The sequence below is a fragment of the Haemaphysalis longicornis genome, unplaced genomic scaffold (genome assembly GCF_048455015.1).
Source record: "Haemaphysalis longicornis isolate Haplotype H1 unplaced genomic scaffold, Haemaphysalis longicornis Haplotype H1 scaffold_29, whole genome shotgun sequence".
Taxonomy (NCBI): Eukaryota; Metazoa; Arthropoda; class Arachnida; order Ixodida; family Ixodidae; genus Haemaphysalis; species Haemaphysalis longicornis.
Genome location: NW_027526331.1, coordinates 3,090,749 through 3,110,494, shown reverse-complemented (window position 1 = coordinate 3,110,494; position 19,746 = coordinate 3,090,749). Strand labels below are relative to the sequence as shown.

The window sequence follows — 19,746 nt, the reverse complement described above, 5'->3', positions numbered from 1 at the left end:
CATTAACCCGCAACGGCCGCTGATTATTGCGTTTCTAGAGGAAATGAGCAAGCAGAGGTAACTATGTCATTGCTTACAGTCAAACGAGTACACGTATTGGTTGTTTTGTCGTGTGCAGCACGCGTCTTGCGCCGCGCGCAACGTGAACAAGCAGACGACCCCAGAGCGCCATCCACACTAGGAGCGGTTCGTCCCGCCGCCGACAGGGGCCGACTGTGTTCGCGCTAGGCACCATAATTTCGGGAAGGCGCGACGCAAATAGTGGTGGGGATTTCCTGTTCCCGTCACGGTTCGGCACTTTGCTCCGGCGGGAGCGGCTGCGTTCCAAAGGCAGCTCCGGAGTGCCCGCTCTTCGCGGAGTCGGCGCGCTCCGCGGTGAAGCACGGTGACCGCTCCGGATCTGCCATTGGAATTCAACATATAGTGCGAAGCAGATGAGCTAGAAGGACGCGTCTGCGCACGCGCCTCCCGCTCCGAGAACCGGTTTGTCTGTTGGAACACCCCCCGCATCGGCCGCTTTCGAATTTTGGCGCACGGCCTCGGAAATGCGATTGATCGAACACACGTGCCTCTGCCGCATGGGCCTTATGCAGTGCCTACCACTGACTGTGGTGTCCTCGGATGTCCACCCGATTCATGATATCGGACATCATTTGAATATCGGAGCAGCAATGCTTCTCATTATGTTGCGTTCAGCGGGAGCTGGGTTCGCTTTAACTTTCCTGAAAGATAATATGCAGCAGAGTATTTTTTTTTTACAATGCTCGTTTCCTACCAACTACTGAATAAGACGTAGGAATGTATGAGTGGAATTCGCTTGGGAAACGACTGTAAATCAAAGTCTCCGCACACGCTCGTACACGCATTTTGGAACTCAGTGCAATGTTTGGCCGTTTACAAAAATAAAAAAACCAGGCTACGTTTCGTCTCACTCATAGCGCCCATAACAGGCATGCGAGTTACTGAAGGGGCCATAAAGTCAAAACACAAGTATGTTTCATTAAAAAGTATCCTTCGTACGGATAACAATGATACTAATTTTATGGCGAACTTTTAGCAAATAACGGAGATATTAGAGAAAACATATGAAGCAGTGGTGACTCCCACCCAGTTTCTGACGATATCTCTGTGACGTCAGAGAAGCCTGTTTGTGCTATCGGCGGCCGCCGGCCTCAGCCACCGTCAAGAAACATCACTGGGCGATTGTAGCGGGGCGTCTGTTCCGTTTGACCCCATTACCTAAATGGTGACGTGCAAATTAACCCACTGACAACTCTTTATAGTGCTGGCCTATATAATGTCCACCCTGGCCATTTTAGCCTGATCCTGGGGTTTCCTTTTTTTGCTGAGCACGAGGTCGTGGGTTCGATTCCCGGCCGCGGCGGCCGCTTTTCTGATGGAGGCGAAAAGCAAAAACGCCCGTGTGTACGAGATTTCGGCGAACGTTAAAGATCCCCAGGTGGTCAAAATTAATCCGGAGCCCTCCACTACGGCGCGCCTCATCGCCTGCGTTGCGTCGGCGCGTTACACTATACAATCGATCCCCGGGTTTTTAAGGGACACACGCCTTAGTGACTCCTGGTGATTTCCCGCGCATTGCGGCAAGAAGGTGTTGATCGGGGGAGCAATTCCCGATATATCGCGCAAGGCTGTATCCAAGAGTTAAAAAAACATCATCACCACCACCACCACCACGACACTGTATGGAAAAAATTTGAAAATTTCTCAATATTTCTTGCTGTTTTCAGGTGCGAAGTCTCTCAGGGGTTGGGGGTGTTGGCGTCTCCTGTCGTCGTCGTCGTAATCGTCGACTCATGTAGTCACGGTACTAAACACCAGGAAACTCGTTTACGCCTCGCGCTAGAACGTAACGCGTGTGAAAAAACACCGGGAAACTCGTTCACCCCTCGCTGGAACGCTTCGTAAGGCGTACTGAAAAAAACACCCGGACACTCGTTTACGCCTCCCGCTAGAGAGCTTCGTGCTTCAGAGACCAGAGAATTCTACAGCAAAGCTGTATATCTCTACCGCTGCCCCCCCCCCCCCCCCCCAAAGCGCCAAGAATACACTTATACATTGCATGCTTCGCCCCTCCCCAGATTTCTTGTTAGTGAAGATGGTTCGGGATTTTTTTCTTTTTTTTTATTGAGTGCGTTTTTGGTGGCTGGAATGGAGCTGGGGGAGTTTTTGTTAAAGCTACTTCATTCGACTTGAAAAAGTTGTATTTTGTTTTCACGGCCCCTTTCAAACGAATGACAATGCGTCAGAATCAATCAATCAATCAATCAATCAATCAATCAATCAATCAATCAATCAATCTTTTTATTCTGCATGAATGGCTTCCCGGAATGGCTCTCTTTAATAGAGCCGTTCCGGAATGTCTGCCCGGATTTATCTACTAAAAACGGTAGTGGAACGTCCTTTAATGCGAATACCCTGCCCAAAAAACCCTGCATGTTTGTCTGTAGAGAGAGAGAGAGAGCTCTTTATTAGATGAAAGCAGAGAGGTTTGCCGGCATGTTACCGCCTGCATGCTACTCTGCGGGGATGGGGAGAAGGGAGTAAAGGCCCTAAAAGAAGTAGGGCAGAAGAAAGATGGGAAAAGAAGAGATTAAAAGAAAAGTGAACACGAAGCTTTGCGTGGTGACTTAAAGGTCCACACGATCTGACACGTAAAGTTCTAAATTGTCTCTGCGAGGCCGATTCCGTGTAAATAGTCAAATAAAGCAACCAACACTTTTCTCTGGGACGATGGAGAGGGCCAGGGTCCAAGGAGACCTTTCAAAGATATAGATGCGTTGTTGAGGCACTCAATCTTTTCTGCGAGGTGAGTTCTTTCTTGGATGTATGCCGGGCACTCTAGAAGGACGTGCTCTACTGTTTCGGGCAATCCACAATTATCGCAATAGGGGTTTGCAGTTAGACCGAGGCGATGGCGGTAAGAGTTCGTGAGCGCTGCGTTGAGACGCAACCGGTGGTAAAGGGTTTCAAGCTTACGTGGAATCCGCTCTGGTAGCCTCATTCTGAGTCCAGGGTCTATATGGTGCAGGAAAGGGTGCCGAGTTTCAGGACAAGACCAGAGGCGGTTTCGCTCCGCTAAGGCAAGCTCCTTCGCTAGCGCCGCGGCCTCGTGTTTTGTGAAAAAAATCTTTCTTACATTTCGCAGCTGTAGGCCTCTGCGAGCTGTCTCATCCGCTTTCTCGTTGCCGAGAATGCCGCAATGTGCAGGAATCCATTGTAGGGTCACTCGGTGACCGGCGACGTAGGCGAGATGGTGCAGGTACGTGACGTCACGGGATACATGCTCGTGAAGACTGAAGCAGCTGGCACGCCGTAAGGTTTGCAACGCTGCCTTCGAGTCCGTGAATATAGCCCATTCGGCTGGTGGCTGCTGAAGAATGTAGCGCAGGGCTTGTTTAAGTGCATGGAGCTCGGCAGACGTGGAGGAGGTTGTTCGTTCCAGGCGGTAGGACAAGGCTTTGCCGGTCGACGAAATGAAGACGCCAGAAGAACTACCGTGAGGCGTAGTTGAGCCGTCAGTAAAAATGTGGGCCATATGTGAATATCGGGCATTGATGTGGGCAAGCGCGAGTTGTAGGAGGCAAAATTGTGGCAGAGTTTTCTTGGAGTTAAGACCAGGTATGCTAATGTTTATGCAAAGGGGTGAGAGAGTCCAGGGAGGGAAATCAGACGGCATGGTTTGTCGTGCTTGAGGGGGTACAGAAATGTTTATAGAGTTTATCCCTTCTGCGAAGCTGGAATTTTCGTTGCGCTGTACATTACGGGCCAAGACATTGCCTTGTGAGTGCAACTGATGCCTCAGGTATATTCGAACTGTTTCCTGCAGCCGGAGAACATCCAAGGGCAAGCAACCAGCCTCCGCAACTGTACCAGTGCACGAAGTGCCCTTAGGCAGACCAAGACAGGCGCGCAGACAATTATTTCTTGCTCCGTCAAGCTGCTTTTTGCTTGAAGTCGATAGCAGCTGTAAAACTGGTAGGCTGTAACGTAGCAAGCCATCGACATAAGCCTTGCAGAGCAGCACCATCGATCGACAGTCACTGCCCCAGCGACTGCCGGCAAGGTACCCAATAACTTGCGACACTGCAGAAACTCGAGTACGTAGTCTGTGGACCTCAGGGGCCCACGAGAGGTTCCTGTCCAGAGTTATCCCGAGGTATCTTTGGGTGCGCACATAATTCAGTCGATGACCCCCAAGGATTAACGGGAATTGAGTCATCCGCTTGCGGGTGAATGCCATGGCTACGCTTTTTTCAGGCGATAGACGGAGACCCTTGGGCGCAAGGTAGTCAGATATATTTTTTAGAGCTTTCTGGAGCCTCTTTTGTGTATGGCGACGAGACCTTGCTGCACTCCAAATGCAAATGTCATCGGCGTAAATTGTTAATTTCACGCCAGGAGGCAGGGCACGCTTTAAGTTGATAAGCACAATGTTGAACAGCAGAGGGCTCAAAACTGCTCCTTGCGGTACTCCTTTCTCGATAATGTGACACGAAGTAGGGCCTTCCGGTGTACTCATAAAAAGTTGTCGTCGTTCCAGGTAGCTTGATACCCATGCATACAGTCTCCCACCAAAACCAATACCAGCAAGGGACTCAAGAATGGATGTATGAAAAACCGAATCAAAAGCCGCCTTTATGTCTAAAAAGACCACAGTTGGTATGTGCCCGCGGTGTAATTCTTGTTCTAGTGACGCCACAAGAGCAAGGATGCTATCGATGGCAGACCGGTTTTGACGGAAGCCATTCATCTCAGGCGGATAAAGCTTCCTGCTTTCGATGTACCAGTTCATTCTTTTAAAGATCATTTTTTCCATAAGTTTTCCTATACAGCTTAGTAGGGCTATGGGACGAAAAGATTCGTATCGAGTTGGTTGTTTTCCAGGTTTTAAGATGGCTGTAATTTTGGCTGTTTTCCATTCTGCAGGTACAGTACCACGCAGCCAGGTTGCGTTGTAATACTCCAGAAGGCGTAAGCGCGAGTGATGAGAGAGGTGGGAAACTGCTTCATATGTTATGCCGTCGTAACCTGGAGAGGACCGTTTCTTCACGTTTGAGATGGCCGCGTTCAACTCGCCTATCGAAAATGGAAGGTCCAGGGCAGGCAGAGAGGTTGGTGGCGCTGCGTCAGGAACACGCTGCGGAGACACTTGAGGCGTAGAAATCGTAGACAGGAGCATACAATAACCTTCAGCCGCTAAAATTATAACTCGACCAAGCATCTTGTTAATCACTGGTGCCGCCTCCTAGTGAGTTGTCGGCATGGTTAACGTCGTCATGATGCGAAGATCCTGTGTCCGGATAGTCCACACTATCGCCGACGGTGGATGGAGAGCAAAGAAAATAACATTTGGTGCGTTTGGGTGCGTGATTCGAACCCCTGGGTTTTGACAATAGCAGAGCGAAGAGGTAAACGACACAGTGAGAAAGGGATGACGGCGACGGTAGTAAAAGGACACACCGCGCCACAAGACGTTCATCTATTTGCTGGCAGTGGGGTCTGTGCTGCGATGGAACTCTCAGGCGTCTGCTTCCGCGGCAGCTGCGACAGGTGGTGGGTCACGGATGTACACCTCAGAAGAAGATGGTTGCAAACACAACTTCACCACCCCTAACTAAAGAAAATTAAGAAAAGCGCGAAAACTTTGACATAGAAACAGCGTCATAAAAGTGTGTCAAAGCCTTTGTGAAAAGTGCGTCCAACTTTCGCCTAAAGTGCGCTCAATCGACCGTCAGACCTTCAAAGGGCCAAATCGCAAACGAACAACGAACCCATGCAACGATTTTTCGCGCATTAAGCAAACGCATCTCGACCGATCTACATGTATACCGATACGTGGTTTATGGAATGAAAATAGAATACTTCATTTCGTCTTCATAATCGATGCAAGTAATGTTTTACCCAGAACCGCTCCTTTTTCGCGATTTTCCAGTAACCGGCTCGGCACAATAGATACCCAGTTTCACAAACGCGCCTTGTGTCCAGAGATCATATCAGACCTTTTTGATCGGCCAAGTGGTCCAGAAGGAAATGCATTAGTTTTTTCAGAGGACGCCATTACACCTACTAAGAAAGCTTTCACAGTAAAAATGCCGCACGGCGCGCGAAGAGGCAGCCGCTGACTGCTCTAAACTACCACCAGCCATCAGTAGATAACACAATCACGACCTACCTACCATTGGACGTGCAGGATTTCCAACTTCCGACGAGATTCTCAGTTATGAAGAGATCCCACCGACAACCCGTACGTTAAGCTGATTCAAATAAAGGAAGGTGAAGATTCGGAATAGCATCCTACATCTTCGAAATTTTACATTGTCCGTGAGGCAGCTGAATGAACATTTCTGAAGATTTTTTTGGCTTTCCTTTATACAAAGCTTTCAGTAGGGACAGGCATTCAAGGATGTGTATGTATTTCTCCGAATTTATTTCTTGTCGGGTCAGCTACAGGCGTAAAGAATATGACGTCACACTTGTTTTGTCTTTGCATGAGTGCGCGTACGGCGTGTTGCGTTCCACTAAAATAAGCTTTTAGTCGCATCTGCTATTCTTTTTGTTCGTGCGGTCGACGCATGGTGACACCAGTTCCTTAACATCTTCATCCCACAAGCAAAACATCGCTTCTTGAGAAACTAGATAAGTAAACTGTGCAGCCCTTTCTATATATCTCCTATTGGGGCCGTTAAAGCTAAAATTGAAGCCAAACCCGGTAAAAGCCCGAGTTCCCATTCAGACGCTGAAGGAGCAGTACAGACAAAAACGGTGACGTTATTCCAAATCCGACTATAGACAATAGGCACTTCTTTCCTTCGTTGAGCTCAGGCCTGAACAGGACCTCCTAACGCCAACGCAGAACCATTTTGGTGCATCCGTTAAATTAAATCAACCTACTTGCAGCCATCGTCAAACTTACCATCACCATTTTCTCTATGTGGGATTCAATTTATATTGCAGTGGGAAGACTTCTACTGATGCTTTCCTCGTGCCAATATCTTGCGCAGGCAGAATCACTCTATGACCCCCAATGTTTGTACGTTAAGCTGCCCCTAATTATATGAGTCTCGTCAATTATCTTCCGGCACCTATTTCTCATTTCACCCCTAATACTTACTCTGTCGCATCCGACATTCATCTCTCCTCCTCCTTTCTGAATAGGTTCCGCTAGAGCTTATTTCTCTTTACTAATTTGTTGCAGAAAGCTGTGAAAGATTTGGCAGCCTCAGCTAAGGCTCATGCTTTTTCACACAAACCATAATCTCTCCGTAATAACATCGATTTTTGCGGATATTTTTTCCCCAGCTCCAATGCTCAAAACTATTTCTAATCGGGGTTCCTACGCCCATGTGTACGAGATTTCGGCGCACGTTAAAGATCCCCAGGTGGTCAAAATTGATCCGTAGTCCTCCACTACAGCGCGCCTCATCGCCTGCGTTGCATCAGTGCGTTAAACCCTACAATCAATCAAATTGGGGTCCCTAACTTCGTGAAAGTTCTCAGGGCGCGTAAAAGACAAATTTCCATTAAAAGGAACGGCGCCGCATCAGGGGAACGTGAACTGTTGATAAAAAGCGATGGAAGAACCGCGCCATTTGTTCCCCTATACGAACGTGTGGGTCTTCTGCATAGGGTCGTTAAACGCAGTCGGCAGATAACTAGCGCCGCCTACTGCTCTGATAAAAACGGCTGCATTCACCCGAGCAACAGCAAGCAAGAGGGCCATTCTGGAGGAATAACGAGTGACATCGGCATAGTTTCGCGGGCGGCACCGTATCGCAAAAGGATTCCCCGGCAAGAGAGCCAGACGGACAGCAACCTTGGCCCACAATGACGGCTGCCGCGGCGCAACTAGCGTTTGCGCTTTGTGCGCGGGAGTTTTATTTCGGTAGACGTAAAAACTTGGGCGCGTGAGAGGTCGTCAGATGACTTACCTTTCTCATGCGTAGTGGATAGAACAGCTAACCTCTACTTCTGGTCATTACATGCCAAACATCCCAGTCGTAAAGTCAACCATCACGGATTTCTTCACTAAACATTTTGGCTGATCCTTGCAAGGCACACAATGCTTCCTCAAAGTTTTTTGTTCAATTTTTTTTCTTTTCGAAGCCGCCATTTTGTCTCCAATGATTAAAGCAGAGCTAGGTTCGTCAAAAAATTCACAAAAAGAATCCATTCTTTTTCAATCGCAACCGTTTTTTCATGGCAGCATGTTGAGGCTCTGGACTGACCCATGCCGCATTTTAAAAAACATTTTTGCTTTTTGCTCTCGTTACGATATCCAGAAAATACACTATGCTGCGTATTTTCAAACATTCTGGGCAAATCCAAGCATACTCTGTGAGCCAATGAAGCATTTCTTTCTGAATTTCTCCATGCTGGACAATTTAAAAATATATATTGGCACTGAAAGGGCCAAATGTGCGAGAAAACATTTGTAAAATTTAGAAAAAGCTTCTTTCAGGACCACATTCCCCGCTAAATTGCGCAGTGTTGCGCTCATAGTAAAAATATCAAATACAAGATATTGACTAGTACAAATCATTCCAGGTTATTTCAGAAAGTGTAATCGGAATAGTTTTTGTTTTCGAAGGGAAAAACATATGTTAATTTGCACACCGACGTTTCATTGTGTTATTCCACAGAGCGTATTCTCTGCATGGCTGTGTCTGCCTTCATGAAAGACGCTCGAGCCAGCGGCTTCGTGCTGCAAGAATAAATTTCCATGCAATGTTATTTCGCAGCGTCAATACGGGAAAAAGGGATAGTTCACGCGTTGGTGGGAAAAGTACAACGTGGAGCTAGCGGTGGTGCGTCCATTCTACGAGTACGGATAGACTCAAAAGCTGACTGGACATCAGACATGCATTTAGAGCCTCAGTTATGCGTGGTGTTCCTCATGTATGCCGAACATTAGGAAGCAAACAGCGGCCGAGTCATCGTGTTGAACTGATTTATTTGCATGCGTTTGAAACATCAGTATATCAGTGCAATTAAAGCATCCGGTATGCACTAATGCGTTAAACGCATGTCTGGTGTCTAGCCAGCTGTTGACTCTACACGTGCTCATAGAATGGGCGCACCACCGCTAGCTCCACGTTCTACTTTTCCCACCAACACGCGAACTATCCCTTTTCCCCGTATTAACGCCACGAAATATCATTGCAGGGGAAGGTATCCTTGCAACGCGAAGCCACTGGCTCCCGCGTCTTTCAAGAAGGCAGGCGCAGCCATGCAGAGAAGACGCTCTGTGGAATAACGCGATGAAGCGTCCGTGTACAAATTCAAATATGTTTTAGATGCAGAGCATCTGATTCACTCGCCTTGTCCCTCCGGCGCCGTCGTCGTCGTCGTCCGCGTTGTCCACCCCTCCCCCATTCTCCTAGCCGCGCCAGCTGCGCTCTCCGCCGCTCACCCCCTCTCCTCTCCGATAGCGAACACTCTCTCGCGAGGGGCATTGGATTGGATTGGATTGGATTGGCTTGGATTAGATTGGATTGGATTGGATTAAAGTGGATTGTGTTGGATTGTGTTGCGTCATAGCCGCGGCACGTTGCGTCATAGTCGCGGCAGACGCGCTGGGGCCGGCGCATGTGCAGTACCACGGCCGCTGGATGAGAGCGCGCCTTTCATCCAGCGGCCGTGGCAGTACTCTCTCTCCCGCTGTTTCCTCTCCTTCGGGCGCGCTGCGCATATAACCGATGTGCCGTTCTCCGGTGAAGCAACATCCACGCTTGGCTCAAACACCTAGAGTCCACGCCGCTTTACAAGTACGCCAACGTCGTCATCGACTGGGACCGGCTTACGCAGTCCCCTCAATGTTATGCGCGCTATAAAACGCCGTCCCTTCGCCGCTCCGCCTATGCGTCGCATCTACACAGGGGTTCCCGCGAGGGGAGGTGGTAGTTTTTTTTTCCTGCTAAAACAAGTACTGTTGCAGTTCAACTTTGTGAAATAAACTGGGGTGACTTGTTGTAGTAAATGCCTTGTATTTGATATTTTTACTACGAGCACAACTATGCGCAATTAAGGGGTGAATATGGGTCGGAAAGGAGATTTTTCCAAATTTGATAAATGTCTCCTCGCACATTTCTCCGTTTTCGGCGTCAATATAGTTTTTACGAATCGTCCACGATAGTGAAATCCAGAAAGAAAGACTTCATTGGCTGATAGAGTGCGCTTGCATTTGCTAAAAATATTTGAAAATGCGCGGCATCGTGTATTTTCTGAATTTCGTAACAAAAGCAAAAAAAAAATCAAAAATCAATACAAAATTCGGCATAGCTCAGTCCCAGAGTGTCCGCATGATGTCTACAGAAAAATTGGGGCGATTGAAAAAAAAAAGTGATTCGTTTTGGGAAATTTTTGACAGACCTAGCTTTGCTTTATTCTCTTGAGGTAAAAAGACGGCTACAAAAGGAAGACATTTTTCCGATAAAAATACTTCGCGCGAGCATTGTGAGAAATGCAAGCATGAGCCACAAATTTTACGGAAGAAATCCGTAACGGTCGAGTTTACGGCGGGGACGTTTGGCATATGGAATGACCTCTTCGGCATTTTCTCCTTATGTATATGGTTGGTTGTCAAGCATGAATACCAACATTCACTTATTGTCCGCACTCTGACTCCTCTCCCTGCTGACATATTTTGTAAGACAGCGTGGGAGCAATATTTGTGTTTTAAGGGAACGACAGAACCCGCGCGCTTGACACCAGACGGTTTTTTTTTTCTTTTTAAGTTCTTGCAGTTCCTCGTTAATAATGGACAAACTGAAGTGTCTCACTGAATGACGGCAGTTGCTTGTTAGATATTGGTGTCCCCAGTAGTGGCCACCGCCTGCTTTCACTCAGGTGTCCAGGAGGTCCGGGTTCAACTACCGGCGTCGGAATTTGCACAAGGTTTGGAGGGTGGCTGGTCCGGCAATAACATCTCCGGATTTTGCAAGTACGGTTCCCCGGCATACAAATAGCACTCCCTCACCAAAGCAGGTTATGGCCACCCTGGGGAAGTATTCCGTCGCAGCCTAACTATGAAACGACAACTGAACTTAGTCTGCAGCGCCTGTAGAGAGCCCGACCGACGCGGTGATCCGGTCGGCCTTCTCGAGTCCGCACATGCCGCAACTGGACCTTGAACCTAGTAACGTTTAGTACCAGCACTGTGACTAGCAAGGGTAGCTCATCCGGGATGCCACCGGAGCGTCCCAGGCGTTAAACGGGACATCGCAAGACTAAGCGAGGTTAGAACTGGCGGGTGCTTCGAGGTGTCAAAAAGCGAGCGTATTTTGTGCTATCAAAAGCGAGAACAAAGAAACGGGGGGCGCGTTTTTGAATGCGCAGTCACAGGAGGGAATGTCGCATTGAAAAAGAGGCAAGGCCGTTGTGATCTAGGTAAATAGTGAGTGCAAGTTAAAAGTAATGCAAGCCTACGCACCAACATCTAGCGAAGTAGATGAGGGGGTTGCGGATTCTGGATCGGCAATAAATAAGCTAACACTCAGTTCATTACTGTGGTGGACGACTTTGAGGAAAAATTAGGAAAGAAGCCTCTCCAGGCGAGCGCCAGTGGGAAATTTCGCAATAGCGGAGACCATGTGCCCGATTGATTAGCGGAGAGGCGTAACCTGAGGACACTGAATACGTTATTCTGCCTACGAATGAACAGGAACTGGACGCGGAAAAGCTCGAACCGGGAAACTAAAATAGAAACAGACTTCATTCCAAGTGCAGCTACAAACAACGTGTAGGATTTAGGTGTTAGCAAGAAGCTAGGCAAGCTGGCGAGAACTACAATATATCGCTCAAGAGAAGACAGACGAATCTAGCGTATTGAAGGAAGCAAAACATTGTCACCACTAAGACACAAAACGCCGGAGTTTCGATTAAAGCTTCCGCAGAAATTCGCGGTCCTAACCCAAAGGGAAAAAGCTTAGACACACTAAATAACATCATAAAGTTAAAGATTCAGCAGTAGCAGCAAGAAAGTAGATCCTGAGCAACACTCTAGTAATCTGGCAAAACGAACAAGCTCATTTTAAAACCAATAAAACTCAAGAGAGCACAAAATTCTCATCGTACGGGCAAAGTTACCAGAATTTGTTTAACGAAGCGTCTGCAGTGACGTAAGTGCGTACAATGCGACAAGAAGTGATACAAAAAAGAAGCTGTCTATTAACACGGATACATGAATGCATTGAGGGAGAAACTGGTAAGGTACAAGCAACAAGAATGAGATAATAAAGTAGCGGGAAGGTTCTGTGCCGATTTATACCCTAGCAAGTTTCGACAAGAAAACTGTCCTGAACGGACTAGCTTGGTGGTTGATGTTCCAGCAGTAACATAAAAGGAGGTAAAGAGGACTCAACGGAAGGAAGACAGGCAAAGCCGCAACGAAGATGGAATAACCGCGGATCACCTAACGCATGGAGGTGATGTTGTAAAAGAAAAGCTAGCTAAGTTATTCCCATCATGGCTTCCGAAACCGAGGGTACCCCTAGCCTGGAAGAATGCCAGCGTAATTTCAGAAAGCTATGCGGAAGCGTTTGACTCACCAATCAGTGAGCTCTATGTGGTACACAAGCTCAGTGTGCTACACAAGATATATTTCTGTTGGAATGTGTTATTACGTATGGATTACTGTTTTTTTTAGTTACACATTTGCTGGGTATAAATATTAGAGTGTTTTGTTCCCATCCCAAATTGAACAAGTGCTTTGTTTCTGGCTACTGGTTGTTTGTTACCCTTGCTGCCGGTGTGGCTCAAGAGAATGGAGCACCATAAATCCGCCGGAATATAGGAAGCTTGACGGGGTGAAGCTCGGGTAGCCGCTTGAGTATTGTGATTTCGGAGAACACCTCGAAAGAATGCTTCGGAAACTGCACTCAGAAAGCGTTCTCGTATAGTAATAAATACAAATATGAATAAAAGGAAAACAATATTAAATAGGCTAATGATGGTAATGAACAGTTATAGGCATGCAACATACATGACTGACATTGCAGCATTAACTTTTTTTTGTTTATTTACATTATGCATAGGTCCCGGGGCACCATGCTGGCGGCAATATGGCAGTGCAGTCACATAGTTATGTGGCACGAAAGAAGCCACGGGCACATCATCACACAAATTGCATTAGGAAAAGAAACCAAAGCAAAAGGTAAAAATATAAGCCAATGAACTCCGTACAGATGGTTAACGAGCGAAGCGCTAACATGTGGCCAGTGTTTACCCGTACGTTACTACTTATGGTTCCTTAATTAAAATCTCTATCATTATGCGGTGCGTACGGATTATGCTCGTCAAATGCTGCGTCTTACAGTCCCACACCTTCTAAATAAGTTGAGATCCCAAAATATAGATTTAGGAAGCAGCAATTTTTATGTTATTAGGCAGTTATTTTTATTGTGAATACTTTTCACGCCTAGGCTTACTTTTAGTTTTCTGTCTTTATTATTTTTAAGTACATGATATTACATATTACTGCTGCTAGTGCCATGCTGTAAAAAAAGCCGGCGAACTGATGTATATTTTTGTGTATATTAAACTAAACATGTGTAAAGTTTGGAGACCTCACTCTATTTACATTTGACGTTTTGCCTGTATAGTTATCATTGATATACATGTTTTCTCTGTTGTTTCTCTGTATTTGTTTATTTTACTTATGTTGATTTTTTCCTGTTGTGTTCGGGTGACTCCTGTGCTTTAAACACATGGTTGTATACAAATATTTACCCTGATTTTACGTATGAGCAGAAACTACGTCAGAAACTCTGTACTGAAGAGGTTCAGTTTTTTTTTGCTTTTTTATACATCACTGTTTTGTATTTAAAAAGCACTGATTTCTGACGTTGCATGCCTGTACGGGGGGCCCGGGCTTTCTTCAAGTGAAGCAGTTCACTTTTCGCACGGGCCTACCGCATCGAAAGGATGCAAACAAATAACTTGAAACTGAGTTTCTGGTATTTTTTTCGTTCCCGTTCCTGGTCATGGCGTCGCTTATAGTAAGGTTTCTACACCGCGTGCGCACGTTTTACGCGTTGCCTAACCAGTTTGAAGAGACATGTGGTGGTTGTTTGACATTATCACGTTGACGCTGTTCCTGCCGCACCACCGGCCGCCCTAAGCCCGCCGTTATCGCCCGAGCTGTGCTTCACGCAGTAGTTTGCTGTACGCGCACTCTTCTGCGAGAATAACAATTCCAGCGAAGCTCCCTCTCCTCTTACTTGAAACTCCTTTCCCAGCTGTTTTTTTCACGCATGTTTACCGGGTTGTCTGCCTGCACAGCAACACGGGATTACCTTTCGCCTAAGGCGCATGAAGCTTCGCTTTAAAAAAGTACCGTTCCACGGGGTTTGGGACGATGTTATTGTCGGATTGAAAAGTAGAGTTCTGGCCCAGGGGGGACGCAGCTTTACTTAAAAGGCATTTACCCGCGAGTTGTGAGAGAGAGTAGGTCGATTAATAGGAACCCGACAGCTTAACGCACGCCCTGACCGAATAATACGCAGTTGACAGAGTGACGATGTAACTGAAATTCGGAATATTTGTAAATATCTCGGAGAAATGTAAATGTGTAAAGAAACTTGCAAGTATAGGAAAGGTAAAGTAATCTGCTCACAAAATTGGACTTCAGCATCGACCATCGCGGGTCATAGAACGAGCTGAGATACCATTTCCCCGCTCCGGCTGCAGTCACCTAGAAGAACTACAAGTCTTCACTCGGCGCAGCCCGACGCTGAATCTCACTTAAAGTTTTGGCTTACTCTTTGCAACTGTAGTTGCCCAACGCGTCTATCGCATTCCCCCTCTTTAATGTAAAAGTACAAATGGTCCATGAGTGAAAAACCCGACGTCGGCGTCTGTAACAGCGAAACGGCTCCTTGGGAAGCGTTCCATAGCGGGAGGTTGACCATAGCGCGAGCCTTAACTCGACAGTTGCGAGAAAGGGCGGTTCGCGCCATACACCACAGATTAACGGAGCAGGAGGACGCACCCAAAGGAGCGAACGGACAAGCACGGAAACAGTCGTCAGCTTTCCCATTACACGGTGGCAGGAACGAGAAGCAGTGCAGCGTGTAGGAGACAGGACGAAGCCATTCGAAAGCGTTAATGTGGATCGCTAAGGAAGGCTTCACTAGGGGCACGATTACAAAGACATTCGACAAATCGAGGCAAAGCAAGGCGCCTGATGCTTTGAAATCGACATTGATGTCATTGCATTCGCAACCAATTGGATTTGCTTTCGTCACCTGGAACTTTTATCGCGGTTTCGAAATAAAACTATTGCAACAGGCTGAAGATTTCTTTTAAATACCCCGAACTAAAAAAGTACGGATGACGTCAAGGAATGGAAATTACAGATTGTGGTAGTAATTAAGGTCAGTCCCAAAAAATTAATGCCTCGCCGCCGCGAAGTCCACGCGGATTTTGTAACGGAGCCTTCCACCTAATCAGAATGGTAATGTGTGTACCAGTTAACTTACAGCTTTGCAACAGGCTTATACGAAAGAGGGTTCTGCAAAAAAAAAAAAAAAAATCACACGAACAGTTGCGTCTTTCGAGAGAGATATGTAAACACTTCATTTTATTGTCCTTCGAAACTTTTATATAGCTTACAAGGAATCACGACCAAAAAGTATTTCAATATTGTGATTGGTTGGTACTACAGTGAATAACAACAAAGTGCCTAGAAGGTTTATATCCCATAGGATGCGCTCTTACTAACAATAGGTTTAATGGCGCTTGCATGATATAATGAATGACACATATCATGCATATCATATATCATGATATGACGTCATGATAATACGATATTATATCATGATATGAAATCATATATCTTATAGCATATCATATACTGCATGCATAGCATGCATTATATATTTATAATTTACCTGACCGGTGCTTTTAGCTGCGAAAGTCGTTTAGTGTACGAAGTATCTACTCTTAAGCATTGCCAAGTTTAGAGAAGACTAATGGTACGTACACAGTTGACTTTACTGGAGATGTGTGCCCAGCATTGTTGGCGGCCGCTAGCTGACCTCGACATATCCATCTTCGAGATGAAGTACCGGTGGATGTGTAGGACAAGTCTATGGTAGTTTACAAATTGCAAATTGGTATTCTTCTCCCTTAATTAGGGTAGTGGACCACTGCATGGCTATAGCTTAATTTCTGTAAACAAAAATACTTGCATTTGTTTCGCCACATACGCAATGAAACACTTTTTTCCCCGCGCGCCCACAAAGCTGCTGTGGAGGTTTAGGCGTCGTGGCACTCATTTTTAAGCCCTCATTTACGAATGTGTGTGATAACAATGCAATGAGTATACACAGGTAGCGCTCTTACAAATTTCCCTTACCTGGCAGGTATATATAGGATATTGTGTACTAAATATGCATTATATATTCCCAGTTACAGGAATTTTGTCAGACGTCCGTTACTGTTACCGGGAAGCTAACAACGCCTTTCTTGACCACCCAAAGGGGCAGAAGCTCCAAGTCACGGGCGCGTTTGCATGTGAAGCGTTCGGAAGCCCCTAATCAGCGGCCTCAAAAAGGGGAAGGCGCTCGCGCACGGGATACGAATGGGATCGGCAAAAACGGAAACTTTCCGAGCTCGACGCCACGGTACACTAGGTGACCCGGATTGTCCACGCAGCGGTGTTAACGATGACACCGTACACGTCACGTGGGACTTCCCACGATTACCTCAGCACAGACGAGAGGATCTTACCAAGGTCAGTATCCCTCTTACACCCCGCTCATCGGACTGAATACTGCGAACAGAAATCAGCCCATGTTGCGAGCGCCACTTATTATCCGCCTTGCACATCTGCCTGGAGGTCTGTGAGCTTCTTAACTTTCTCATACCTCCAATCGCTCGTATTTTTCCTCTGTTAAGTTTGCCTTCCAATTCCTTCTTTCGTACTGCCTTCTGGCACCAAAATATGCCGGTGCACGAGATGGTGTATTCACGAAAAATAAAGGCGTTTTAGCACCTCTCTCCCCTGCTGATTATGTTGCGCGTGGACCATCCTCCCCCTATCCCCCTTCGATCATGCTAATCTCGATCCTTCCATACGTGAAAACTATGGAAAAGCCGCTTTTCAACATTTACATCGCACGGGGAATGCGCATTAAATATGGCGCCCAAATGCGTAATTAGGTTAGAGGCTCCTAGCATGAACGCAGAGAGGCAGAGACGGCCGGAGAAAGGAACGAGAAGCTGGTCGGCATTGCCTGTGACGCGCGCGTTCACAGAGACTGAACGGCCGAACCATACATCCTTTCCAGAAGTGGACACTTGCGTCCACAGGACAGATTCCCACTACTATGCATGAGCTCATATTGCGGAGCGCTTGGGAACAAGTACCTTTGTAAACTTGGAATGCTCGCATTCATGCGGCAGTCTCTTTTTGGCTTGCTGTGCTGTACCACCAACATGCGTTTCGCTCAACCGGGCACACGTCCAGGACGTCACGAAATAAAGTCGGTTCGAGGCCCTTGTGCAGGTATTAGAGAAGGTCATGAAACCTGTCGGTATCATCGTGGGCTACTTGCAATTCGAGGATTTAAGCATCAACGTATCCAAAGCAGCCAAAGAAAATGGCGGGAAAGTTGAATGGTAGCTCATATTTAAATACAGCTGAATAAAACAGCAGCAAAACTATTACTGCGATGTCTTCGCGCGAGATTCACCGAAAGGGAAAAATATAGATAACCCAAACACACCGCAGTGATGCTACGAATGGGTACGGAACGACAGAAACCTAATAACTCTATTTTAGTTCCCGCCCTGCGACTTGAGCGAGTGGGAGTTTATGTTGCTCCTTTCTTCCCCACCCCCCCCTTCCCCCCCCCCCTTCCCCCCCCCCCCCCCAAAAAAAAAATCAGCGTGGTCTCTTGACAGTGCTAGCCAACAGGGCTTCGTGCAGCATTCGTCTCATGTCCACTGCTTTTAGGAATTACCGCGGTTGAAAGTTGCTTCAACTCCTACTTCCCATATATGTCCCTAACATTGTGTCGCTATTGCAAAGGTATATGCAATTAGCGCAGTACTGGAGACGTGCGATTCCCTGTACACACGCTGTCCTTTTCTCTGTAGAGAAAACACGCTAATAATCCCGGGAATAAGCGCGAAAAAGACGACACGCTGTCCTGTGTCGTCTTTTCGTCGTCTTTTTTGCGCTTATTCCGAGAATGCGTCACAAAATCGCCCAAATTTCAAGAGGTTAATGAACCACGGGCGAATTTAGGTACCTTTTCACTAAGTCCATGCGACCGCGATACGGTATCAAACATTGCCCGGAAGGATGCGTTGTTTATATTTTGTTGTCCCCAGAAGACCGGAGACGGCTATCTTTTCTTATCTCAGGCTGGAGCATTCGGTTGTCAATGGTAGCGCATTTGACGCCCGCCTTGACAGTTCTGGCTTGTTCCAAAATGTTTCCAGTCCAGTAGCACCATTATACAGCAACGGATGCTATGATTTATGTCCCCGGAGTCCAAATACTGCATACTTGGCACGCCTACCTCCCTACTGGTCCAAGTTATTTGCGTAATGAAAAGAATGGACTGTCGACGTTTCTTCTTCTTTTTTTTTTTTTTTTTTGCAGCAGTGAAGACGGAGTACAGAAAAATCATCCCGGGAAACCCAATTCCAGAGGAGAACGCATTTTTGATAGAAAAACATTTTGCGATGAACGTTTCAAGCATTGCTGTGTCAACGTTGATCGTACCAGGCCATCGTTGACTTACTGTTATCAAAATAAAGCCGCTATCTAAAACGACAAACCTATTCCTCCAACTATCAATGTTTCGCTGGCGGAGGGTGTCAATACCCTCGAAACCGAAATAATAGAACTTTATGTCTCGAACGAAGAACCAGACTGCGCGTCTGATTTTTCACAACACCCTGCTGTAGAATCGAAACGGCTTACTTTTCTTCCAAGCAAACATAAACCTGATCACGATGTTTCGGTGGGTCACTGAAAATACCTTAAACCCTGGCTGACCCACAATGCCAGTAAAATACTATTCATTGGACACTCTTACTCTTATTCTGCCTCGAAATTGATTCAAATAACCCCCTTATACTCACCGGGGACGAAGAGAATGAGTGTGAGGAGTATCAGCGTGGTCATTCCGTCAATTTGATGCATAGACTCCACTTAATCCTCCAGAGCCGGACTTCCTTTTGCGGCACCTCCGCTTGCTTTCTTCGGCACAAGATGCTGCTGACGTGAAAATGGCTATCGTCAGCTCCTGCTCCCGCTAAAACAGCCGACAACAACTGCGCCTTCAAACGGCCCATCCCGACGGGGCGATAAGAAGGACGTGCAATTGCCCCCTCATGAACGTCTGCAGCCGCACTATAAAGCCAACGAAGTGAAACACTCGCCCTGTAAATTACTCATATACGCAAGGCTGAGATAAGTATTGAGAGGCATATTGCGAGCTCGGTGAAATCATTGTTCACGGTGGTTTTTTTTTATTGGCCGTTTTCTAGGAGCCCCAGGAATTGCATTCGCGATTATGCGCTCGTTTCTCCCGCCCGAAATCAGTAAGCGGGGGTAAATGTTGCGTTATGGCTTTTGTGACATGTGCCTCCTGAGCGAAGGACATCTCGCACGCTCTCGTAAGTCTTTATAACGGTCCAGTTGCCTTGGCCTTCACCTCCTTTTTTAGCTCGAATGACGTCCTACATTGAATTCTTGGCGTATATAGCTCT

At 46.8% G+C, this 19,746-nt stretch overlaps 1 protein-coding gene across 1 annotated transcript in view; it reads right to left on the bottom strand.

Moving 5' to 3' along the window:
• LOC144173121 (uncharacterized) overlaps nucleotides 1-19,284 on the bottom strand; it is a 41,380-nt gene extending 22,096 nt beyond the window's left edge. The window contains exon 1 of the mRNA XM_077701639.1: nucleotides 19,117-19,284. Within this exon, the coding sequence (XP_077557765.1) occupies nucleotides 19,117-19,177 (61 nt within the window). The 5' untranslated portion in view covers nucleotides 19,178-19,284. The remainder of the gene's footprint in view (nucleotides 1-19,116) is intronic.
• Nucleotides 19,285-19,746: the final 462 nt, after the last annotated feature.